The 27318-nt window shown below is 46.3% G+C and overlaps 1 protein-coding gene across 1 annotated transcript in view; it reads right to left on the minus strand.

Moving 5' to 3' along the window:
- Nucleotides 1–21653, minus strand: part of MNAT1 (MNAT1 component of CDK activating kinase) — a 141465-nt gene extending 119812 nt beyond the window's left edge. Inside the window, exon 1 of the mRNA XM_083439466.1 lies at nucleotides 21446–21653. Within this exon, the coding sequence (XP_083295592.1) occupies nucleotides 21446–21534 (89 nt within the window). The 5' untranslated portion in view covers nucleotides 21535–21653. The remainder of the gene's footprint in view (nucleotides 1–21445) is intronic.
- Nucleotides 21654–27318: the final 5665 nt, after the last annotated feature.

Consider the following 27318-nt stretch of genomic DNA (forward strand, 5'->3'; position numbering starts at 1 on the left):
ACCCGAGCAAAGGACGCATCTAGTTTTTAGAGGAGGAAAACAAGTAAAAAATATTTTGAATCAAATCAGTGTCGGGGCTGAAGGGGGAAGCCCGGGGTTTCCCCATAGAGCCCCGGCATCCCTAAGCTAGAACAGCGAGACGCTGCACAGTGCTCTGTCTCTCTGTTCTGGCTTCGGGGACAGCCTTTCAAGCCTCCACAGGGCAGTGGGGTGCCTTTGCGCAGCTAAGCCCAAAGCCTTTGGAGCGCAGCGCGAGGTCCCACTGCGCTCCAAAGGCTTCAGCGAAAGGAACCCGAAGCCTTGGGAGAACAGCGCGAGGTACCGCTGCGCTCCGAAGGCCTTCAGGCGGCTATCCCTGAAGCCTGGAGAGCGAAAGGGGTCGGTGCACACCAATCCCTCTCGCTCTCCAGGCTTCAGCGAAAGCAACGCGTAACCTCCAGAGTGCGGAGGGAGCGCTCCCTCTGCGCTTTGGAGGCTTCGTGTTGCTTTCGCTGAAGCCAAGGAGCCTGCATTCGCTCCATAGGACGCACACACATTTCCCCTTAATTTTTGGAGGGGGGAAAAGTGCGTCCTATAGAGCGAAAAATACGGTAGGTAGATTCCCCATTAAATGTGAACTTCATTGAACCCCAGCCCCCTCCAATCCCCACATCCATGCCATATATTTAAAGCACATGGCTTCTCCCAGAGAATCCTGGGAACTGTCACTTACCCCGCAACAAGCTGCAATTCCCAGCACCCTTAACAAACTACAGTTCCCAGGATCCTTTGGAAGAGTGATGTGCTTTAAAGGTACAGTGCAGAGGGGACCTTAAGAGGGGTTCCATTATGAGCAGAGCTGCAAATTCCATTAACAACAGCTGCCAATTACAGGGAAGACTGGTCACAGTGGGCAAGAATGTGCTCGGTTCACACGGGGCAATGGCTGATGCCAAAGTGGCCTGAGCAGTAACATGACACGAGTGTGCACGACCTAGAACATGCCCCATAATCCCAGAAGTTAAAAAGCAGGGAGTTGGAGAGAAAAAAAACCATAATACTATGCTAACTGAAGGACACCATGAACCTACTCCCTCAGAAGGTGGTGGGCTCTCCTTTCTTGGAAATTTTTGAGTAGAAGTTGGGTGGCCATCTGTCATAGATGCTATAGCTGAGATTCCTGCATTGCAGGGGGTTGGACTAGATGACCCCCAGGGATCCCATCCGACTCTGCGATTCTATGATTCTATGATAGTTGATCTGTTTTAAATTTGCAACACAGATTGGCCCTAATCTCCAGAGCCCCAGGACCACACTTTGAGATCTGCTGTAGTAGACACACACTTCAATACATCTTTTTACATGCATTTATAATAAAATATGACTTGCAAGCTTGCATTTCTCCTTAATGCCTCATTCATCTTTTTTTTATACTGACACGAAAGAGGGTGGGCTGAATGTTGGGGCGGAGGGAGGGAGAGAACTAGGCAAGTAGAAACATATGTATGATTTCTGCTAAGAAAAGAACGAACCTCCCATTTCGAGATTGCACTTGAGATACCAGCACAAGGCTACATTAGCAGAGAATGTGCCTGGTTGTTAAGTTTTATGCTTCTGCATTCAATGACATCGCCTTATATGGGCCTCTCCTTCTTCGAATCCCTCTCCAAAATACAAATCAAACCGTGAATGGATATATGCCAGTTATAATTATGAGAAACCGTAAGGAGGCTATGAACTAAACAATGCAGTCAGTGGAACGAAAAGGGCTGCGTTTTATTTTATTGTTTAGAAAAGCGGGGAGAAACCTAGCCATCGTTAATACTCAAGCAGGCATTTGGATACTCTGTTGGTAAATAAAGACAGCTGTACTGTCTTTTGGAGCATTTGGATACTCTGTTGGTAAATAAAGACAGCCGGAAGCTGTACGCTGGCTCCCTCAGCCACTAAAGCGAGATGAGCGCCGCAACCCCAGAGTTGTCCACGACTGGACCTAACGGTCAGGGGTCCCTTTACCTTCTACTGTAAATATATATGTATGTATATATGTATATAGGGACACGGGTGGTGCTGTGGGTTAAACCACAGAGCCTAGGACTTGCCAATCAGAAGGTTGGCAGTTCAAATCCCCGCAACGGGGTGAGCTCCCGTTGCTCGGTCCCTGCTCCTGCCAACCTAGCAGTTCAAAAGCACGTCAAAGTACAAGTAGATAAATAGATACCGCTCCGGCGGGAAGGTAAACGGCGTTTCCGTGCGCTGCTCTGGTTCGCCAGAAGCGGCTTAGTCATGCTGGCCACATGACCCGGAAGCTGTACGCCGGCTCCCTCGGCCAATAAAGTGAGATGAGCGCCACAACCCCAGAGTCGGCCACGACTGGACCTAATGATCAGGGGTCCCTTTACCTTTACCTATACAGTGGTCCCTCGGGTTAAGTACTTAATTCATTCCAGAGGTCCGTTCTCAACCTGAAACTGTTCTTAACCTGAAGCACCACTTTAGCTAATGGGGCCACCTGCTGCCGCCACGCCGCCGGAGCACAATTTCTGTTCGCATCCTGAAGCAAAGTTCTTAACCTGAAGCACTATTTCTGGGTTAGCGGAGTCTGTAACCTCAAGCGTATGTAACCTGAAGCATATGTAACCCGAGGTACCACTGTATGTTGTTGTTGTTTAGTCGTGTCCGGCTCTTCGTGACCCCACGGACCAGAGCACACCAGGCACTCCTGTCTTCCACTGCCTCCCGCAGTTTGGTCAAACTCATGCTGGTAGCTTCGAGAACACCGTCCAACCATCTCTTCCTCTGTCGTCCCCTTCTCCTTGTGCCCTCCATCTTTCCCAACATCAGGGTCTTTTCCAGGGAGTCTTCTCTTCTCATGAGGGGGCCAAAGTATTGGAGTCTCAGCTTCAGGATCTGTCCTTCCAGTGAGCACTCAGGTCTGATTTCCTTCAGAATGGAGAGGTTTGATCTTCTTGCAGTCCATGGGACTCTCAAGAGTCTCCTCCAGCACCAGAATTCAAAAGCATAAATTCTTTGGCGATCTGCCTTCTTTATGGTCCAGCTCTCACTTCCACATATCAGGAGCCACTTTTACTTAGGACGTCCCTATTTTCATCGAGTCATGCTGGTAGCTTCAATATATAAATAAAATGAAGTCTCTAGGTTTCATTTCCAACTGCGAGTGAACAGTGCAAGAGCCAAGATGGCGGGCACCAAAGAGTGGGGCTTTCGCCGGAGAGTTCCAAGTTGAAATCCACCCCCTGCTTAGAAGGAAGCTCACCCTTCGAAGGAGAAAGGCGGAATCAATAAGCTCCGCAGCAGCCAGCGGACAAACACATTTTGTGCTTGCTGGTAATGTTCTGCAGCATCACCCTCTGTTATGGAAAGCCTGTCCCTGTTGAGGCTGACCCTTAGCCTCTTCGAATGAAACTGCATCACTTGTTCTTAACTAAATAACAACAACAACAACAACAACAACAATTTATTATTTGTACCCCGCCCATCTGGCTGGGTTTCCCCAGCCACTCTGGGCGGCTTCCAACAAAGATGAAAAATACACTAAAATGTCACATATTAAAAACTTCCCTGAATAGGGCTGCCTTCAGATGTCTTCTGAATGTCAGGTAGTTGTTTATCGCTTTGACATCTGATGGGAGGGCGTTCTACAGGGTGGGCACCACTACCGAGAAGGCCCTCTGCTTGGTTCCCTGTAGCTTTGCTTCTTGCAATGAGGGAACCGCCAGAAGGCCCTCGGCGCTGGACCTCAGTGTCCGGGCAGAACGATGGGGGTGGAGATGGTCCTTCAGATATACTCGACCGAGGCCGTTTAGGGCTTTAAAGGTCAGCACCAACACTTTGAATTGTGCTCGGAAACTAATAATAAAAAACCAAATATTTATTTCTTAATGTTTTATTTCGTTTGTTTTTCATTGTATTGTTCCGCTGCTTTGTTGCTCGCCACTCCTGGGCTCCTTAGGGAGGAACAGCCGGGTAAATATTGAATAAATGAAATAAACAACCATCCCCATCCACTGGCTATGCTGGCTGTGGTGGACTACAACTCCCATCATCCCTCACCACTCACACTGCTGCTGTGGTCCAAAAGGTCTGGAAAATAGCGAAGGCTGTACCTAGTGGCAGAGCAAATTACCACATGCTAAATCAAGCAAACACAGCAGGACTCTGGGGATTCATCACAAGTAGCTGCCCAAGCCAGGACTGTGGTGTGTGAGTTTTAATACATGGTGCCAGATGAAAGTAGTATAGAATAGTTGGGGGGGAGCCGGACTCCTTGGTGGCCAAATGAGTTGTATGCCTCAAAAGGCGAACCAATTTAATTTAGCCTCTGAATTGCTCTAAGAAATAACATTGCAGACAATGGGACGTGCCTTTTCTAAACACATTAGCCATGGCCACTGGCAAGTTGCTCCTTTTACCCAAAAGTAGAAATTGCAGGCTCATGAAATATAAATAAATCACTGCAAAATTGCAGAGGCAATGCACCACATCGATAGAAGCATCATTAAATTTTCAGTAATAACTACTTCCGTATTTGGCTTTTTCTTTTCTTTTTTCTTTTCTTTCTTTTCTTAAAGTGAAGCAACGGCATGTTGGGGGTTTATTACATTATTCTTCAAATTCAGCATTTTCTCACTTTCCACAGCTCACTCCACAAAATGTCTTTAAGATAATAAATAATAATAATAATAATAATAATAATAATAAATCAAAATCAAATAATGTTTTGCACAACAAAAACTGGACCACACTGCTTTGTGGAAGCATGCTTTCATATGGTACGTCAACTATGCTAGAGAGGAGCCCATAACCTCAGTAACAAAGCTACTTTTATTGTTGTTAGCCACTCTGAGCCCGGCTTCAGCTGGGGAGGGTGGGATATAAATTAAAAAAAATATTATTATTATTTCACATTCATAAGACAGTAAGATGAGTCCTTTTGGATCAAGCCAATGGCCCATCTAGCTCCCCACCCTGTTCTCACAGTGGCCAGTCAGATACCCTGAGTGGAAGCCCACAAGCTGGATTTGATCACAAGAGCCCTCTGGCCTCCTATAGTTTACACAACAGCTAACATTCAGAAGCCTTGCTGCCTCCAACTGTGCAGGCAGAGTTCAACATCATGGCTAGTAGCCATGGATAGCCTCTCCATGAATCCTCTTTCAAAGCCATCTTTCTCTCCTGTGGGAATGAGTTCCATAGTTCAGCCTTGCGCTGTGCAAAAGAAGTCCTTGAATCTTATAACACTTGGCTTCATTGGGTGTCCACGAGTCCTGGTGTTATGAGAGAAAGAAACTTCTCTCTATCCACTGCCTTGCATAATTTCATAAACTTCTATCACATCAGCTCTTACTTGCCTTTTCTCTGTAGCAAATAGTCCCAAACGATGGGAGTCCCTCCAACATCTTGACAGGGGCTTTTCTATGGGGTTGCCTAGAGAGACTGAGCCCCAGGTCTTTTGCACAGGTCCCCAAATCTCCTTCTCATCCCACACACTCTTTGCTAACATGGCAGATTGGCATGCAGCAAAGCCCAGTGCCAATAATAATAATAATAATAAATTATATTTATATTCCGCCCTCCCCAGCTGAAGCCGGGCTCAGAGTGGCTAACAACAATAAAAGTAACATAGGATTCTAAAATCAATTCATTCTAAAATCAATTCAAATCAAATTAATGGCAACCATTGGGCTAGAGTTCAGGTGAGGATTACCAAAGGAGGGGGTCAGACTGTGCCTTGGCCAAAGGCCTGGTGGAACAGCTCTGTCTTGCAGGCCCTGTGGAAAGATGTCAAGTCCCGCAGGGCCCTAGTCTCTTGTGACAGAGCATTCCACCAGATCGGGGCCACAGCTGAAAAAGCCTTGGCTCTGGTTGAGGCCAGCCTAACCTCCCTGTGGCCCAGGACCCCCAGGATGTTTTTGTTTGAAGACCGTAAGGTCCTCCGTGGGACATACCAGAAGAGGTGGTCCTGTAGATACGAGGGTTCTAGGCCGTATAGGGCTTTAAAGGTTAAAACCAGCACCTTAAACCTGATCCTGTACTCCACCGGGAGCCAGTGCAGCAATGAGATCCCAAATTCCAGATATCCGACCAAACATAAAGAAGAACTTTCTGACAGTAAGAGCTGTTCAGCAGTGGAACAGACTCCCATGTGAGATGGTGGACTCTCTTTCCTTGGAGGTGTTTAAGCAGAGGTTGGGTGGCCATCGGTCATGGATGCTTTTGTTGAGATTCTTGTGTTACAGGGGTTTGGACTAGATGACCCCCGGGATACCTTCCAACTCTAAGATTCATAGAATCATAGAGTTGGAATAGACCACAAGGGCCATCGAGTCCAACCCCCTGCCAAGCAGGAAACACCATCAGAGCACTCCTGACATATGGTTGTCAAGCCTCTGCTTAAAGACCTCCAAAAAAGGAGACTCCACCACACTCCTTGGCGACCATTTTGGTTGCCCTCGTCTGGACACGTTCCAGTTTGTCAGTGTCCTTCTTGAACTGTGGTGCCCAGAACTAGACACAGTACTCCAGGTGAGGTCTGACCAGAGCAGAATACAGTGGCACTATTACTTCCCTTGATCTAGATGCTATACTCCTATTGATGCAGCCCAGAATTGCATTGGCTTTTTTAGCTGCCGCGTCACACTGTTGGCTCATGTCACGTTTGTGGTCAACCAAGACTCCTAGATCCTTTTCACATGTACTGCTCTCAAGCCAGGTGTCACCCATCTTGTATTTGTGCCTCTCTTTTTTTTTTTTTGCCCAAGTGCAATACTTTACATTTCTCCCTATGCTTTCCAGGGAAATGTCCCAGCTTCAATCAGGTTGAGCTGAGGACTATCTGAAACCCTGGAGAGATGCCACCAGTCAGTGACAACACCAGGGTAGAGAGACCAATGGTCTGACTCCCTAGATGGCAGCGTCTTAGGTTTCCAAGATAAACATTGGCATGAACAGATTTCCAGAGCTTGTTCTTTTACTGTTAAGTTGAAAGACACAGCATAGATGCAGGAGCCTGAGAAACTTAAGCCTAAAACTCTTTGTGTCATAACTACAGAAAGGAACGGTACTGTTTTCATAGCACATAAAACTTACACACACAGGCATACATATATACACAATGTACATAAAAATCGCACACACACATATGTACCTCACAGGCGCAAGGAGATTTACAGCTATTTAATAAAAGTCATATTAATCACCATTCCTCCAAGGCACACAGTTTAAGTAATGGGCATGGATGGCTTGAAGAAACAAACGAAGGCAAACGAAGAATAATAAAGTGGTAATTTCTGCTCACTAACACTTTCATGTCCCAACTACATAATAATTCAAGCATGCAATCGAAGAAGTTCAATCCTGCAAACCATTCTTCAGATATTACTCATCTCCCACAATAAAGAACATCAGAGTGATTATATGGCTAGGTAACACCAAAAGAGACCCTCCTGGATGTTTCATTCATTAATCACCTCAATAATAGATGTGTAATAGGCACTGGAGACACTTATAAAGGAGCAAGCGAAGTCTGCCCCAAAACAGCTACACCAGCACAACACACACACAGAGAGAGATGTTCATGATGCATGAGCGCTACCCACAGATCTACCAATGAGAGCAAAGGTTTTTTTGGGGAAGGGGGAATTAAAGGCATATATTGGAATCTGGATCCCATTTTGGGGTTATTTTGATGACGGTTACTTTAAGCAGTTTTAAGTGATGCCTCCCCTCCTCAATCAAAATAATATTTGTCTGTGTGTGCTTATTATTTTTAATTTTTTTAACGTAAATTTGTTTTTATTCACTTATTTTGAACTTTAAAAGCACCGATAATCAGTTCAAAGAATCTGTAATAAGAACAGGCCTATCTTGCACATCTGTACGTAGAATCATAGAATCATAGAGTTGGAAGAGACCACAAGGGCCATCGAGTCCAACCCCCTGCCAGCTCTTACTGTCAGGAAGTTCTTCCTAATGTTTATGTGGAATCTTCTTTCTTGTAGTTTGGATCCATTGCTCCGTGTCCGCTTCTCTGGAGCAGCAGAAAACAACTTTTCTCCCTCCTCTATGTGACATCCTTTTATATATTTGAACATGGCTATCATATCACCCCTTAACCTCCTCTACTCCAGGCTAAACATGCCCAGCTCCCTTAGCCGTTCCTCGTAAGGCATCGTTTCCAGGCCTTTGACCATTTTGGTTGCCCTCCTCTGGACACGTTCCAGTTTGTCAGTGTACTTCTTGAACTGTGTTGCCCAGAACTGGACACAGTACTCCAGGTGAGGTCTGACCAGAGCAGAATACAGTGGCACTATTACTTGCCTTGATCTAGATGCTATACTCCTATTGATGCAGCCCAGAATTGCATTGGCTTTTTTAGCTGCCGCGTCTATGTGTTTATTTTAAAAGCTTGCCTCTTTGGGGTTGGGAGAGGAAACGGGAGGTCACGGGCAATGATTATGCTGACATTAAGCAGTAGGGATGATTATCTTTGAAATGTTTGCTAATGTTCCTTTAAACTTCCAGTGAAATTGTTGTAAGACTAAGAAAGCATCACCATGGATGGCCCCTTCAGTCCTTCAATACGTCAAAGGTCTCACACAAGGAGATGCGCACAGGTATAAAATCCTACTGTTTGCAGTATGCCTCTAAATCAGGCTTCCTCAACCTCAGCCCTCCAGATGTTTTGAGACTACAGTTCCCATCATCCCTGACCACTGTTCCTGATAGCTAGGGATCATGGGAGTTGTAGGCCAAAAACATCTGGAGGGCCGAGGTTGAGGAAGCCTGCTCTGAATCATGGAAGAAAAACTCCCTAACAACAGCCAAACCACACAGATGCACTGTGAAACAAATAAAGGTAAAGGTAAAAGACCGCTGGACAGTTAAGTACAGTCAAGGGAGACTATGGGGTTGCGGCGCTCATCTTGGTTTTCAGGCCAAGGGAGACGGTATTTGTCTGCAGAAAGCGTTCCTGGTCATGTGGCCAGCATGACTAAACAGCTTCTGGTGCAACGGAAACAGCAAGACGGAAGCCAGAGAGCACGGAAACGTCGTTTACCTTCCCACCACAGTGGTACTTATTTATCTACTTGCACTGGTATGCTTTCAAACTGCTAGGTTGGCAGAAGCTGGGATAGAGCAACGTGAAACAAATAGGACACAGGCAAGAGAAAAGCAGGCAACACTCCCACTACAAAAACAGGTTACACCCGTCTGTCTCAAGAGCCAATGGAGTGCACTTCCGCAGGTGAAGTCAAACCGCTGAGGAATCACAGCATCTGCTGTAGCTGCAGAGACCGGAAACTCGTAACCACTGCCTCCCGTGTTGTTTTTGCTGCATTTAGCAGACTGACATGACTTCTCTGGAGCACAAGCCTGGACAGTGTGTCTAGAGGTCCTGAGCTGCCCAGATGACAAGACACACACCCCCGGCCTTGCTGAGGGGGTCCAAAGGAAAGCAGAACAAGATGTTTGACACCAGCTTGGCTGCAGGAGTTCCCGGAAGGAGGCATACAAGGCACCATCCAACCATCTTAGGGACTGTGCTCCGGATCTGTGAAGCCTTTTCTTCTTCCAAAAATATCCCACAAGGCAATGGAGGCTTAAAAAGGTAAAGGTACCCCTGCCCGTACGGGCCAGTCTTGACAGGCTCTAGGGTTGTGCGCCCATCTCACTCAAGAGGCTGGGGGCCAGCGCTGTCCGGAGACACTTCCGGGTCACGTGGCCAGCGTGACATCGCTGCTCTGGCGAGCCAGAACCGCACACGGAAACGCCGTTTACCTTCCCGCTAGTAAGCGGTCCCTATTTATCTACTTGCACCGGAAGGTGCTTTCGAACTGCTAGGTTGGCAGGCGATGGGACCGAACAGCAGGAGCGCACTCCGCCGCGGGGATTTGAACCGCCGACCTTTCGATCGGCAAGCCCTAGGCGCTGAGGCTTTTACCCACAGCGCCACCCGCATCCCAATGGAGGCTTAGGATCAGTGTTTTCCTTCTTCTAGATGGGCTAACTTTCCAGGTTGACGAGCCCCACCTACCCCTCATTTCCCGCTACAACACGTCCGCTCAATCTGCCAAAGCCTGTCTTCATGGGTATGCACACACATATATACCCAAATCAACTAGGAGGGGAGCCTTGGCAGGTGCCCAAGAATATAAATATTATGATTCCGGTATGAATGATCAAGAGACATTGACGTATAGTGGTACCTCGGGTTACATACGCTTCAGGTTAAACGCGCTTCAGGTTACAGACTCCGCTAACCCAGAAATAGTACCTCGGGTTAAGAACTTTGCTTCAGGATGAGAACAGAAATCGTGCAGCGGCAGTGCAGCAACAGCAAGAGGCCCCATTAGCTAAAGTGGTGCTTCAGGTTAAGAACAGTTTCAGGTTAAGAACAGACCTCCAGAATGAATTAAATACTTAACCCGAGATACCACTGTATTATGGCCCAGGTTTTTGCTTATTAGTGGTCAATTCGATACCTCCTAATGAGCTGAGGCATCTGAGCACCCAGCATCCCTGTGCTACATTCAAAGAGATGCTTCCCACGTTACAGGAAAGAGAAGTTCCCGTCTGTCTGCCTTATGTCTCTATGCAGTGCATAGAAGAAGAACCAAGTATATCTATACAGTGGTGCCCCGCAAGACGAATGCCTCGCAAGACCGAAAACCTGCTAGATGAAAGGGTTTTCCGTTTTTCAATGCGCTTCGCAGGACGAATTTCCCTATGGGCTTGCTTTGCAAGACGAAAATGTCTTGCGAGTCTTGAGATTTTTTTCCGCTCCCCACCCCCCTTTTTCTAAACTGCTAAACCGCTAATAGCCTTTTAGCAGCTAATCCGCTAATCCCTTAAGCCTTTAATAGCCGCTAATAGCCGCTAAACCGCTAACAGCGCTAATCCGCTAATAGGGTTGCTTCGCAAGACGAAAAAACCGCTAGACGAAGAGACTCGCGGAACGAATTAATTCCGTCTTGCGAGGCACCACTGTATTTGAATCCAAAGATACAATTGGCACATGCTTTCAGCCACAACTCTTCGTCTCAGATATTACAGTCCTCTCTTTCTGGAGAAATGAGTAGGACAAATGGGAACTTTCATTGCAATGGGTATTTGATGCTAGCCGTACTCAGAGTAGACTCATGGACTGTAACGGACATTGCTAACTTAGAATGTTCTCGAAGCTACCAGCATGAGTTTGACCAAACTGTGGGAGGCAGTGGAAGACAGGAGGGCCTGGCGTGCTCTGGTCCAGGGGGTCACGAAGAGTCGGACATGACTAAAAGACTAAACAACTTAGAACCATTAGTTTCAGTGGGTCTGGGCTCTGAGTAGGACTTCACTGAATAAAACCCAATGTGACTTTGAACTATATATAACCCATCATTCCACATGCAACAAACAGATTATGATCCATGCATTTATTAATGCATTTATTCTTCTAAGTTTTTCCAAAACTTAGAAGCCTATCTGAATTCCCTATCATTCTTCTCAAGCCAGGAATTTTTACAGACTGACCTTCCAAGCCGCACCATGTCAGGTTAGGGAAATGGTCAACATCTTTTCAGAGCTGAGTTTTCATGTATGCGCCAGGCTGCCTGAAACAGGACTTTAAAAAAATTAAATAAAAAAACCATATAACATACACCAACCTTCTTTAAGTAACCACCATTGTTTATCCAACTCCAACTTTCACAGACAGCATCTCCCAAGAGTGACCACAAAGGATGATTAGGATGTTGCTACTTCTACAGTCATAGAAGTCATTGCTTCATCAAAGACACCATGAGGGCTAGAAAATTGCTGCCATGTTTTGAGAGAGAACTCGAATGCAAATACTCTTCACTCCTGAACAAATTGCACAGACCTCAAGAGGAATAATCAAGGGAGTCGAATTAAGCATGCCCTTGGATGCCTCCAAGATTGTTGCCTGAAATTAAAGCTGCAACTTAGACCTCTCAACCTCTAATGGCTTACTATACTGAGTACAGTACTTTCCTTCAAGTCAACAGGAACGGTGAAATCAGGTCTGGACTAGCTGACAATAAAAAAGTGTTTCAGATCAAGTAATCGCAAGCAACAGCACTATTGGCTTTGGCCCTTTTCTCAGTGCCAAAGTCTTCTGCATTTAAGGTAATAGTTGTAGTTCAAAGTCCCCTTCTTCTTCTTTTTTTGAACTGGAGCCACAGAGAGCCACAGAAGATGTCAAAGCAATCAGATCGTCTATTTTTAAAACTGTACATCTTAGAGATTGCAACTTTCTCTCTCTCTCTCTCTCTGGATTACATTTGCAGCTGATACAGCCTTCCTGAAACAATAGTGCTGCATCTGCTTTTGCTGACCGAGAGTTTGACCTTCAAGGAATACGGTACAGCAGTGCCCCCCCCAAAAAAAATCTGATAGCAAAAGCATGCTTTTTCTTCTTCCTCCCGCATTAGAAAAAGCACAGGCCCACTTATTCTCAGAAAGTGTTGCTTTTAAGCATGAAAGAGAAAAGGCTACCAACCTGCCTGGCCCTGTACAGATCACATCTGGGGAAATTCTATTCATGGCAATACACCCTACAAAATACCGTATTTTTCGCCCTATAGGACGCACCGTCCCATAAGGCGCACCTAGTTTTTTGGGGGGGAAATAAAGGGGGGGAATTATTTTTTCCCCAGGCGCGGGGTTGGGGCGGGGGAAGCCCGAGCTTCCCCCCACCCCAGCCCCCAAACAGGCAGCTCTCTGCAAGCTGCGGGAGCCCAGCGCTGGCTCCCGCTGCTTGCTGAGAGGTCCGCGAAGCCTGGACGCGCTGAGCTCATAGGACGCACACACATTTCCCCTTCATTTTTGGAGGGGGAAAAGTGCGTCCTATAGGGCGAAAAATACGGTACCACAGGGCAGTGATGGCTGTTTTGCAGAATGCCCTTTCATGTTCCATACGCGAACCAGCAGCCATTAGTTGCTTCAGACTTATCTTTTTGCCCAAGCTTTCCCCGATCCATAACTGGATCTTGCTTTATGCCTCTGAATTTTTTGTTTAAATTGTTTTTTATATCCTTCGCTGTGTTTTCATATTGCTGGTTTTAGGCTGTGGTGTTGTTGTTTTTTTATCATCATCAAACCTTTTATTGGCATCACATACAAACTTCCAAAACAAATCAATACAGAATTACCACTTCCCCAGTGGCACAAAACATTTGCTAAAAGAAAGGAGGCAGAGCAGTCTATCGTCACAGTTTTTTTTAATGATATATTGTTCTGGTTTTTTTTAAGACGGTACACTGCTTAAATGAATCCTTAAATATCAAGCAATATATAAATGCTTTTAAAGAAAGAAAGAAAGAAAGAGAAGAACTGGGCTTATAGCAGTGGCAGAAAACCTCAGGCACAAGGGCGAAATGCAGCCCTCCAGCCCTCTCTGTTCACACCTGTAAGGATATCAGAGGGTTGTTGTTGTTTAGTCATTTAGTCATGTCCGACTCTTTGTGACCCCATGGACCAGAGCACGCCAGGCACTTCTGTCTTCATGTCTTTGTCCATGGAGTTTTCTTGGCAGGGATACTGGAGTGGCTTGCCGGTTCCTCCTCCAGGTGGATCACATTTGGTCAAAACTCTCCACTATGACCTGTTCATCTTGGGTGCCCTGCACGGCATAGTTCATAGCTTCTCTGAGTTATTCAAGCCCCTTCACCACAGCAAGGCAGTGATCCATGAAGGGGGTTACTTGAGAGCAATCAGGCAAATGCCTCCCTGGTCGGCTGTAAAGCCTTGTTATTGGTGCCAAAAACCCTTCACCATGCAGAGCGCCACTATTCTGTGGCTGGCTCATTCACTGGCAGAATCTGTGAGTGGGTGGTCCTTAAACCTTCCCCAGCAGAGTGGTTTCTTGACGCCCAGTCTGTGCTTCCGCTCTCTGCACGGAAGCCTACTGCGCAGGGAGGGCGTGGGTAACGGAGCACCTCTCTCCTCCCCGCTTTGCTCAGGCAAGGTGTCCTGGCACCGCCTCGCCTCCTCCGAGCCCTGAAGCTCCTCTCCACTGGCAGCGTGGCTACTCTCCTCCGCTGAGGAGGTGCTGCTTCCCACAATCTTTGGGGGCTCTCTGTAATCCATCCGGCTTTTCCCCTCTTGCTCCTGAGCCGATGGCAGTTCCCTGACAACACCCTTGTGCATTTTGGCCTTGCTGGCCTTGAACCCAAGCATGCCTGGATGCAGCACAGCAGGTGTGAGAGTGTGGGTAGATCACACTTTTTGCCCATCTTGTCAAGCACTGTCTCCTCCAGCCTGCTGCCCTCCAGCTGTTCTAGACTAAACTCCCATCCTCCACAACCCGCATGCCCAGGGGTCTGCAACCTTTAAGACAAAAAGAGCCACTTGGACCCGTTTCCGAAGGGAAAAAAAAAAATGGGAGCCGCAAAACTCGTCATTATAAAAATAACTTTTTTGTCACTTTTTTATTATTTCTTTGTTTGACCCCTCAGAATTACTCCTCCTCATAGAAATAAACGTTAAATTAACAAGTTACCTTTTTGTGTGTGTGTGTTCTTCACTCCCCTTCAAAACAGTGACCAGCGTACATGCCCCCTTTCAATGCAGTGACCAGCGTACATGCCCCTTACAATGTAGCGGGCGGGCGGGTGGGAAGGTGACGTCGGGACGGTGCGTGACTAACGCACGCACCCCACCCATGCGAGGTCACAGCCAGTACAGCGCCCGCCACAGTGGGGAGTGTCGGGGCCCACAATGCGCCTCCTCCCCTCGCTAGTATCCGCCCTGGAGCCGCGGCAAAGGTGTAAAAGAGCCACATGCGGCTCCGGAGCCGCGGGTTGCAGACCCCTGCGCATGGCCAATGGTCAAGGATGACTGGGGTTGTAGTCTAAAACACCAAACATGCAGACTGAATTCTCCTTCAGCCCTATAGTAGGGTCTACTTGATGCTGTATGTCTTCTGGAACGGTTAAATACTCTACCCGAAGAGGGCTGAAAATAGTGGGAGAGTGCTGCAAGGCTTGGTTAACAGGCTGGCGCGAACTTCAGTTTGGTGTAAAAAGAAAATGTTAAAGAATTATTTGAGAATGCAGTCTACGGCCTCATCCAATACCACATAGATTAAGCAGCCTTGTACGCTGCTGGAGCATCTTGGAGGAAGGACAAGATAAAAAGGTAATTTTAAAATTCTAGAGTCTTTTTTTAAAAAAAAAGAAGTGTTCCACAATTAGGCAAGATCAGACAAGCCACACAGATTAATTTCATCTGCAGATTTTATGCAATCAACAGAGTTCAGCGACTCTTGGATCAGAATTTAGTGTAGGATTTTGATTTTATCATTTAAAATAAAGTATTATTCCTCACAAGTTTTATGGATGTGGTGGACCAGCCTTCTTCTTCCTCTTCGATATGGAAGGAAAAAGGAACAGGTCCCATTTTTAACTGGTTGGTTTTTTTAAAAAACATTTCTCTATATATTTTACCCCATGTAAGAGATCTGGCCCCTGACTTGTAGAGACCATGTGGCACATTTTACAACCAACCATAAACCTCATTTCCACAGTCCTGTTTAACACAACAGTCTTCACATTAATTAGATGTATTTCCCCCCCCCCTTTGTACAGTATTTCCTTTCCATTTTCTTTCTTTTTAGTGCCTGCAAGACAACCCATAAAGCTAAACTTTCCCAGCTAAGGTTCATTACAAGCAATGAAACATAAGGAGGAAATATTAAGAGATAAGCTTGTGGTCTTCCATAAAGCCAGCCTGGCAAGCACACACTCAGATGGGCAACCAGACGTTGTCCTGCTCATACACAGTTTTTCCCCTCTTGGTCAAACACAAAGGACAAGAACCAACCAAAGTTTAAGTGCATTCAAGACCTACTGATTTAAACCGAAGAGACTCAAGCACAAGCTCAGCTCTCCCACTGAGTGCTTAATTTCTACTCCATCAGCTTTCCCCAGTCTACTTGCCTTGCAGGCAGCTTGGACTACAACTCCCATCAGTCTCAGCAAACACAACGCTGGCTGGGGCAGATGGGAGCTGTAGTCCAAAGCATCTGGAGGGCAGCAGGTTGCCAAAGGCTGGGCCTGATAAGCTGAGTCCTAAAATTAAAGTGAAAGTGATGTACATAGTAAACTAGACAAAAAAACCAGTAAAAATGTACCATAAAACCGAACGCTACCTTAAAACGCATGCTGGAAATATAAAGTGTATTCATGCACCTGAAGTTCAACAAAGAGGAGGGCGTTCCACAGGATTGGGCACACTACAGTGGATGCTAAGGTTGTGAACATGATCCGTGCGGGAGGCACATTCGCAACCCGCAGCATTTGCAACTCGCAGCACCACGTCTGCGCACGCGCGGGTCATGATTCGGTGCTTCTGCAGATGTGCAAAGCATGATTTAGCACTCCTGCGCATGCGCAAGTGCTAAAACCCGGAAGTAACCCATTCCGGTACTTCCGGGTTCGGCGCGGTGTGCAACCCAAAAACACACAACCTGAAGCGTCTGTAACCCGAGGTATGACTGTACAATGACTGCATATTCTTGCTGACCTTGTATTGCGCCACAAATAGGTAAGCTCCTTCCCTGCCCAAGCTTGAAGCTGGTGAGGAAGGCACAGAAGGCCTATCCCCACAGCTGCACTGGTCCTTGGAAGAGACCCATGATGTCACAACCAGTACCTCAGCCCTACGCATTGCGCATGTTTTTAATTTGAGGGAGCATCCAGTTATGAAGGTCCCCGCGTAGCCTACAAATTTTTAGTTGTGCCCAGGCTTGTGCATCTCTTGTAATGTGTTATTTTTGTAAATTTTCTGATCTAGGGCCTTCCTTGTCAAGCTCACCAGACGGTAGTTACCTAGGTCTTTCTTTTCCCCCTTTTTGAAGGTAGGGACAACTTTTGCCCATCTCTAGTCTCTTCTCCAAGAATTCTCAAAGATAATAAATAAAGGCTATGAAATTACTGTTAGGATATTTCCGTTCCACCTTAAGAGGGAGCAGGATGTTTGTGTCACAGCCTGCGTATTTTCCTGTTTCACAGGATGTTTATGTTGTGTCTTTGCTTTCGTTTCTCTCTCTCTCTGCCGGAACTCTGAAGCAGGCAGTCATGTTTTTCTTTGTTCTGCTCAACGCAGAAATAAACTTGTAAATAATGCTCTCCTGACTGCATCTTTCGCTGTGCGTTATCTGCTGATAGAGCGTGCACGGCTCTGGAATGTGGGAAGTTATTTCTGGAGCTCCTGTCGCTAATTGGTGATACTGCGTGTCTACGGGAGATCGATGGACGTCCGGAGACAACGTGGAGTCATTATGGACATTGTCTCCCTGGCAGTATCCCAACAATTACATCCACCAGCTCCTTTAGTATCCTTGGATGCAGCTCATCAGGCCCTGGAGATTTAAATTCATTTAAAGTAGATAGGTCCTCCCTTACTACCTCTTTTCCTATCTTGGGTTGCGGCTCCCTCCTTACATCATTAATTTTGTTATCACCAGATATCAAGCACAAAAGTAGTCCTGTTTCTATGAGCAAAGATGCTCACATATTACCGGTGCCAAGAGAGAACCATTTATACTGCCAATAGGGTTTAAGCACTGTTCCTACTAGTGTTGAGATATAGTGTATTGCTAGAAGCCCTACTCTATAAAAAGACATAAAATTCCACACAATATTACACTTCAGGGCAATCACTGAAAGCAATCCCGTGCAGTATGCACTGTATTTTCAGACTTTGAAGGCATTCAATAGTAGTCAGGAGATACAAATTGCTTACAAACAAATTGGTTTTTTAAAACATATAAATGTTTTTGGGAAGGACAATCTGGGCCTAATGAGAGACTTTCGAAACAATTGTGTCTGGAGTTTGTTTGTTTCATTACTAGAATAGGACAATTCCAAAGGACATTGTAAGACAAGTAGCATTGACTTTGATTTAACCTGTTATAAATTGCTTTCATTTGATATTTGCTGATTGATTTTAAACCCGATTCAAGTAAAAAGATCAATCACATTAAATTGAAAAAGGGGGAAAAGAGGTCCAAACTGAAAAGAGAGAGCTGGCCACCATTCATCTGAAGACACGCCTCATATCTTTATTAGAGTTGGGCAACACAATTAGTCAGGGAATCTCTGGAAAAAAGACCGTGAATAATCTGATTTTGCTCATGATAGATGAAGTGCTACTGGCTTGAAACTCATCATCTGAAGAAGTGAGCATGCACACAAAAGCTTATACCCAGAACAAACTTTAGTTGGTCTCTAAGGTACTACTGGACAATTTTTTAATTTTATTTATTTATTTCGACTTCTTGATCAAGACAAAATCCCACGTGGAGAATCCAAGTACAATTTAACAGCACACATCAAGTGAGACTCCTTCAGAATATTTTTTATTCAAGGAATTCCCTGGAATACTGTTGCCCAGAATGTTATTACGACAACTGCCATATGGGCTTTCAGTGATGGTGCTGTAATAAATAAGAATTGTTGGAATATCAAGAAACAACTAAATCTTACTTTACTAATACATCCTCTTCTAATCTATCAAGGAGACATTGGCCTGGTTAACACATAGTAACTTTAAGCCATTGTTTGTTTAGCCTAACTTTGATTTGTCTCTATTGTTTCAGGCAAGAACCTTTCCAAGAAGACACCAAGGACTGGACTTGCGACCTTCTGCACATGAGGCATAAAAACATCAGACGAACATACCTCCACATGTGGTGGGAGTGTCCCAAAATCCAACTATTCTGGACGACAGCCATACAAGAAATATGTAAAATAACCAAGCAAGTATTAGAAATCACCCCAGAATAGGCCCTAATAAACATCTTCCAAGACAACAATGCCCACTTACACCACAAAGAACTCATGACCCACCTACTCTCAGCAGCCAGAAACACCATAACCAGACACTGGAGAGACCTGTCAGGAATAAGCATGGACCAATGGCACCAAATAGTATGGGAAACAGCCTTACTAGAAAAATTAACCAATAAACTGAAACTGACATGGGGACAAATAGAAGAAGATGCCTTCACCCCGGTATGGCTCCCTTTTATCACATACACAGCCCAACAAGAATATGACAAAAATCCACCAACAGCATACAAATCAATATGGCTAACCTGATCCCAAACACCCACCCACCCACCCCACTCACACATGAAAACAAAGACCACCACAGGTAAAGGTACCCTGCCTGTTCGGGCCAGTCTTGCCAGACTCTAGGGTTGTGCGCTCATCTCACTCTATAGGCCGGGAGCCAGCGCTGTCCGCAGACACTTCCGGGTCATGTGGCCAGCGTGACAAAGCTGCTCTGGCGAACCGGCACCAGAGCAGCACACGGAACGCCGTTTACCTTCCCGCTGGTAAGCGGTCCCTATTTATCTACTTGCACCCAGAGGTGCTTTCGAACTGCTAGGTTGGCAGGCGCTGGGACCGAACGACGGGAGCGCACCCCGCCGTGGGGATTCGAACCGCCGACCATGTGATTGGCAAGTCCTAGGCGCTGAGGTTTTACCTACAGCGCCACCCGCGTCCCTGTAAGACCACCACAGCCAACCACAAATGAACAACCACACCCTAGGCCAACCCCAACCTCTCTCACCACCAAAGGAACACAAGTGAACAGCAGAGAACCTGCACATGCAGCACTGACACAAAACCCCACATATATTATGTAAAATAGAAACATCACCACCTGACCCCACCCATCTGCACCATCCCCCCTCTCTGCACTTCTTCTCTCTGCTATTGGTAGTGCTATTGCTAGTGCTATTGCTATTACTATTAGTAGTAGTAGTATTTATGAAATTTCTATAACGCCTTCCATCCAGGATCCCAGGACAGTTTACAATATAAAAGCACAAAAATGCATAACATAGTAACAAACAAAAACAATAAACCCCCTCACGTAGTTTAAAAGGCCATAGATTGTTTAGACAGACAAAGGCCTGGGAGAAGAGGATGTTTTTTGCACCTAAAGATATGCAACAAAGGCTCCAGGCAAGCCTCCCTGGGGAAAGCATACCACAAGCAGGGAGCCACCACAGAAAAGGCCCTTTCTCATGTTGCTACCTTCCACAGAGAAGGCACAAAAAGGAGAGCCTCCGATAATGACTTCAGGGTCTGGGTCAGTTCAGTCCTTGAGGTATTACAGTCCTGAGCCATTTAAGGCTTTATATATCAAAACCAGCACTTTGAATTGGGCCTGGAAACTAACCGGCAGCCAGTGCAATCTGGCCAGGACTGGCGTTCTATGCTCAAACCGTTTTGCCCGGGGAAGCAACCTCATTGCTGAATTATACACCAGCTGAAGTTTCCAAATCCACTTCACATGCAGTCCCACAAGTCACAGAGGTAAATAACTACAGCTTTTAGAAGACATCTGTCTAGGGAAGTTTCTCATGTCTGACACTTTATTATTATATTCTGTAAGCCACCCAGTGTGGCTGGGGCAACCCAGTCAGGTGGGCAGGGTACAAATAACAAAACTGTTATCATTGTTATCCTAATTGTGCTTTTATATTTGCTGGTAGCTGCCCGGAGTGGCTGGGGCAACCCAGTCTGCTGGGCGTGGTACAAATAACAAAATCATTATTATTATTATTCTAATGATTTGCAGTAGTTTAGTCTACAGGTTTTTACCAGACCAGACACAGTTATTAATAGTAGCATTTTAGTACCTGAACCGGAGGAGAGGCAACTATTAATTTTAGTACCTGCCTGTTGCGACTGTACGATTCCCCTTGGCTCTTTGCAAGGGGGTTTGGCGAGATGGCCTTCTGCGGTCCCTTCCATTCTATGCCTATGTTAAGAACGGACCTCCGGAATGAATTATGTACTTAACCTGAGGTAAAGGTAAAGGAGACCCCTGACCATTAGGTCCAGTCATGGCCGACTCTGGGGTTGCAGCGCTCATCTTGCTTTATTGGCCGAGGGAGCCAGCGTACAGCTCCCGGGTCATGTGGCCAGCATAACCCGAGGTACCACTGTATATATCTATATCTATCTATCTATATCTACATAAACAACAACACCTGCTTGTTGCGCTTGTACAATTCCCCTTGGCTTTTTGCAAGGGGGATTGGTGAGATGGCCTTTGCGGTCCCTTCCATTCTATGCCTATATCTATCTATCTATCTATCTATCTATATCTATCTCTCTCTATATATAAACAACAACACCCCAGAATATGTTTTATATATATGTGTGTGTGTGTGTGTGTGCGTGTGTGTGCGCGTGTGTGTGTGTGTATATATATATATATATATATATATACACACACACATATACACACACACACATATATATATATATTATAGAATTTATATAAAATGGGATCTCTCTGCGTGTGTATACACACACACACACACACGTACACAGCCCATTTTATGCTGCAGCTAACAGACAAGGATTACTGCCGCCCCGAAGCAACCCCCCCCCCCGAGGCCAGCAGCACTTACAGCGTGTGGCCGCAGACGTTGACCATGAGCTTGAGGGAGGGGTTCCTGTACTTGGTGGTCTTGCAGCGGGGGCAGCCCTGGTCGTCCATGGCGGCTGGGACTCCGCTCCCTTCCTCCTCGCCCTCCTCCTGGCGCTGCAGCTACTCCTCGCCGCGGCTCAGCATCGCCTGGCAACTCCGGCCAGCGGCGTCCCTCCGCAAACAACGTCCGGGCGGCTCCGAAGCCTCGGGAACGACAGTTCCGCCTCGCAGAGGGCGAGGAGCGGGGAAGGAAAGCCGCGCCGCACAGAGAGCCCGACGGCTGACTTCTTTGAATTGTAGGCTTGGAGGTTGTGATGGGCAGTTGTCTTTCCACAAGGGCCCAGGCTGATGCCACAATCCAGCACCGCCTGAGCTGTGCGAGTGCGGCTTTCTCCCGATTGAAGTGCAAAGTGTTTGAGGACTGGGACATTCGCAGGGAAACTAAAATGCTTCTTTACAAAGCTATTTGTCCTACCAACCTTACTGTATGCTTGTGAAAGATGGGCAACTTATAAGCGCCATCTCCAACTCCTTGAAAGATTCCATCAATGGCCATAGCTGTCAACGTTTCCCTTTTTAAGGGAAATTCCCTTATTCCGAATAGGATTCCTCGCAAGAAAAGTTGACAGCTATTGTCAATGCGATCTCTGGAAAATTTTACACATCACTTGGGAAGAAGCAAAAATCAGCAGAGTTGAATGATTCTTCAACATCAGCTTCATTGGACTGGTCATGTTGTGTGGATGCCTGATGATCGTCTTCCAAAGCAACTACTCTATTTCAAACTTAAAAATTGAAAGCGTAATGCTGGTGGTCAACAAAAGAGGTTTAAAGACTCTCTGAAGGCAATTTTTTAAAAATGTAGTATAAAGGTAAATGTAGTATAAAGGTAAAGGTACCCCTGACCATTAGGTGCAGTCGTGACCAACTGGGGTTGCGGCGCTCATCTCACTTTATTGGCCGAGGGAGCCGGTGTACAGCTTCCGGGTCCTGTAGCCAGCATGACAGCCACTTCTGGCGAAGCAGAGCAGCACACGGAAAAGCCGTTTACCTTCCCGCCAGAGCAGTACCTATTTATCTACTTGCACTTTTGACGTGCTTTCGAAGTGCTAGGTTGGCAGGAGCAGGGGCCGAGCAACGGGAGCGCACCCCATCGCGGGGATTCGAAGCACCGACCTTCTGATCAGCAAGTCCTAGGCTCTGTGGTTTAACCCACAGCGCCACCCGCGTCCCAAAATGTAGTATAAATGCCAACAATTGGGAAACACTGGCCTGCGAGCACTCCAGTTGGAGAGCAGCCTTTACCAAATGTGTCATGGGCTTTGAAGACACTTGAACTCAGGACGAGAGGGAGACACGTGCTAAGAGAAAGACACGCTTGGCAAATCCAACCGTGATCAATTCCCCCCGAAAACCTATGTCCCCACTGTGGAAGGATGTGTGGAACCAGAATTGGCCTCCACGGTCACTTACGGATTCATTGTTAAAACCATGTTTATGGAAGACAATATTACTCGGCTACAAGTGATCGCCAAAAGAGAAGAAGAGACTTGGAGGGGGGCAGCCAGAATTTATTGGTGGGGGTGGAGGAAGGATACCCACCTGTCATCATGGGCGTAGCCAAGGAGGGGCAGCTTCTAAATCCATCAGAATCCATCAAATACATATTTAAGAAGTCGAGACAGCAAACGGTTTTTTTAGAAAGGAATGGGCGTGGTTTATTGAGTATTTGCAAAACAAACCTGGAAACAGATTAAGACAGGGTTCTTGTAACAACCTGCAGGTTGATATAGGAGATCTATATTAGAAGAGACGCATAAAAGAATGAATTAAGACAGGAGTAGGCAGGAAAGGGTAAAAATTAATGTAAGGAACCGCAGAAAAAGGGGGAAGGGAGTCGAAATGGAAAATGTTAAAACTTGGTGAAATAATTGTGGCAATGTATATAAATGAAAATTGTAAATAAAAAATTTAAAAATATAAATAAATACAAATCTGAGGTTCTGTCCCCCCAACAAAAGCCTGCCTCCCAACAAAAAACAATGCAAATAAATACAAATCTGAGGTTCTGTTCCCCCCCCCCCCCCCGCCGCCGAAACAAAAATCCTGGCTATGCCCATGCCTGTCATCTTCCTCTGGCTGTGTCAAGCATTTTCAGAATGAAATGTCTCAACAACAGTTGCTTTAAAATTATTTCTCAGAGAAATCTGTTGAAATCTTTCTACAATTTCTACTTTTAGTTAAGTATTTTTTTATTGGACTTGATTGGGGGGCACAACTATGCCCCACACACCGTTTTAGCTTTCAGGCTGCAGAAGGCCAAGCAGGTCTCTGCCCCGAGGTACTTCCAATCTGCCTTTGCGTTGGAGAAGACAATGTGGCTCCTGCAAGGGGACCTTGGCCTTACTCAGGTGTAAGCCCTGGCTATTTTAAATAGGGCTTGCTTCCCAGGCTGCAGCATGGTCCTCCTGCCTACTGGGAAGCATATCCTGTTTAATTCAAGGAGGCTTGCTCTCAGGGAAGCCAGGGTTGGCTTTGCATCTTTAGAGAGCGTAGAGTCCCACTCCCTAATTCAATAGTACTAACTCCCCTTTGTCGTAGCGTTGCATACCCTCCAACATTGCTCGGATGAAAATAGGGACATAGAATAATAATGAAGTACTGTGTATAAATATTTAAAATACTAATGCTTTTAAACAAATAAATATGTGGATGTTTAGAGCTCACGTACCTGGGAAGGGGTGTAGCTCTTCAGTGGTCGAGGATCTGCAGAAGATCTCGTGTTCAATCCCATCTTATCTCCAAGCTGATGGTGTCTGTGAGCCACTTTGGAAGACAATCATTCTCCAATGGGAAAAAGTTAAAAGTACAGTACTTGCTTAGTTTCCCCTCTAGGATCAAAGGACTGTGCTGCCCAGTACTATGAACATTTCCTCGCAAGTAAATCCAACTACGTTCGGTGGAGCTTATTCCCAAGTAAGTACCGTATTTTTTGCTCTATAAGACTAACTTTTTCCCTCCTAAAAAGTAAGGGGAAATGTGTGTGCGTCTTATGGAGCGGATGCAGGCTGCGCAGCTATCCCAGAAGCCAGAACAGCAAGAGGGATTGCTGCTTTCACTGCATAGCTGTTCTGTTTCACCCCTTGCTGTTCTGGCTTCTGAGATTCAGAATATTTTTTTTCTTGTTTTCCTCCTCCAAAACCTAGGTGCGTCTTGTGGTCTGGTGCATCTTATAGAGCGAAAAATACGGTATATATTGCCAGGGAGATCCTAAGCGTGCTTAGCCAGAAACAAGTCCAACTGAATTCAGACGGTCTTGCAGTACAATAGCATTCCTGTCTACTCAGAGGTAAGCTTCATTATTTTCCACGGGGCTTTCTCACAGGTCAGCATGTACAGTATAGGACTGCAGGCTTATCAGCAACCATCATTGTAATCCCAGCACGTCTACTCAGAATTAAGTGCCATTGTGTTCAATGGGGCTTACTCCCAGGTAAGTGTGTAGAGGACTTTTCAGTCTAAGTGTGCATGGAGCCCTAGGCTCGAAAGGGGGTTATTAAAAGCCCCAATGTCCCATCAGCATGCCAAATGTTGGATCTGAACTGAATTAACCCTGCTCTAGTTAAGGGACGATTCACACGGCAGATCTTGTCTAAATGCTCAAGTCGATAACGGTGTCCCAAAGGCATTAAAATCGCAGATAACCAAAATGGGACTGGGTGCTCTGCAATAATGTCACAATCTGACACAGATCCAGGCTTGGTATGCAGTTAGGGGTCATGTCAGTCAAATCCTAACCGTGAATGCGCTGATTTCAGTGGGGACTTGCTCCCGAGTAAATCGGGTCAGGAATGCAGCTTCCCCACACTAGAGGGAAACCGTTTTTCATTCACAGGGTCAAAGTACTTTTCGTCTTCCAAAACAAAGCCTAACCTGTGTTTATTAAGATTTTCTCAAGAACAGAGAATAAGTCTATAGGGCAAGGATTGGGAGCCTGTAGCTTTTCAGCCAGCAGGAGCAGTGGTTAGGGATGATGAGTCCTGCAGTAGTTGGAGGTCCGCATGGCTGCTATATGAGAAGGGTTCATGCTAAATGACTGGCTTGGGACTGGGAGTTCAATTTAGGGCACAGCCTAAGTTCCTTATGGATCGTGTCTGTCTTGTCAGCAATCTACAAGGCGCTTGAGGATCTGTTGGACTAGTCCAGATGGCAGATGGAAGAGAAAGACGTCTCATAAAATACAGTTGGTGGCTTCTGAGCAGAACAGTCACAGCCGCTTTTATACATGAAAACTGATTTGCAATCTGTACTGCCAATCCAAGTTAATAAATTTGCTAGGATCATACATCTGATGTCCTTTCCCATTCCAAACACCTCCGTGAAATCAGTGTCTGATTTTGATTCACAAAACACGGGAATGTGCCTGTCTCTGCTGCGGTGAGCTGAACCCAGGAGTAACTGTTAAGTTGTGGGTGAACATATCAGACGACACAGGAGTTCTTCAACAGCTCTTGTTTATTCACAGGCCAGAACAGATCTGAACTGAAAGGTTCAGCCAGCCTGCTTACATAGAGCTCCAGTACAACGTAACTGTAACAAATTTCTGTAAGTATCCAATCGCTGAACGTCACTTTCGATCCCTTATTTGCATATGTGGACCTGAACTAACTACAGTATCCCCCTGCTGGCTCAGGGTGAGAACTTCACTACATAACAGTAGCGATCCACTGTGTCCGTGGGTGAAAGGAAATGTTTTAAGAAAATTAATGAACTCTTCCCAGACACACAAAGGAACGGCTGATCAATCATACTGTTTTTTTAAAGGAAGCTGTTTTGTTCTCACTCCTGTGTGCCATACTCAAGTGCCTCTTGTGCAACAACTGGGTATTACGCACTATACATTTCAAAAACATTTAAAGCCTTGACACACAGCAATGATCCTGAGAACCGTACTTTGTTAATGGTGCTGGAAACTACAGTTTTCATGATTCTTTATAGGGAGAGGTGTATTTTCAGTGTAGAGAGTGTACTGTATAGGCAACCTCAGTCCCACTTAACTGAACCTCAGTCCCACTTAACTGAAAGTAAACATACATAGAGTTGTAGCCTTGCCGTTTACTCCCATATATGCTTCCTTAGAGGAGGGACGCGGGTGGCGCTGTGGGTAAAACTTCAGCACCTAGGACTTGCCGATCATCAGGTCGGCGGTTCGAATCCCCACGGCGAGGTGCACTCCCGTTGTTCGGTCCCAGCGCCTGCCAACCTAGCAGTTCGAAAGCACCCCCGGGGGCAAGTAGATAAATAGGGACCGCTTACTAGCGGGAAGGTAAACGGCGTTCCGTGTGCGGCTCTGGCTCGCCAGAGCAGCGATGTCACGCTGGCCACGTGACCCGGAAGTGTCTCCGGACAGCGCTGGCCCTCGGCCTCTTGAGTGAGATGGGCGCACAACCCTAGAGTCTGTCAAGACTGGCCCGTACGGGCAGGGGTACCTTTACCTTTACCTTATGCTTCCTTAGAGGACATGGGTGGTGCTGTGGGTTAAACCACAGAGGCTAGGACTTGCCAATCAGTAGGTCGGTCGTTCGAGTCCCCGCAACGGGGTGAGCTCCCGTTGCTCGGTCCCTGCTCCTGCCAACCTACCAGTTCAAAAGCACCTCAAAGTGCAAGTAGATAAATAGGTACCACTCCGGCAGGAAGGTAAACGGCGTTTCCGTGCGCTGCTCTGGTGTGCCAGAAGCGGCTTAGTCATGCTGGCCACATGACCCGGAAGCTGTCCGCCGGCTCCCTTGGCCAATAAAGCGAGATGAGCACCGCAACCCCAGAGTTGGCCACAACTGGACCTAATGGTCAGGG

The sequence above is a fragment of the Podarcis tiliguerta genome (genome assembly GCF_965153285.1).
Source record: "Podarcis tiliguerta genome assembly, chromosome: 1".
Classification (NCBI taxonomy): Eukaryota; Metazoa; Chordata; class Lepidosauria; order Squamata; family Lacertidae; genus Podarcis; species Podarcis tiliguerta.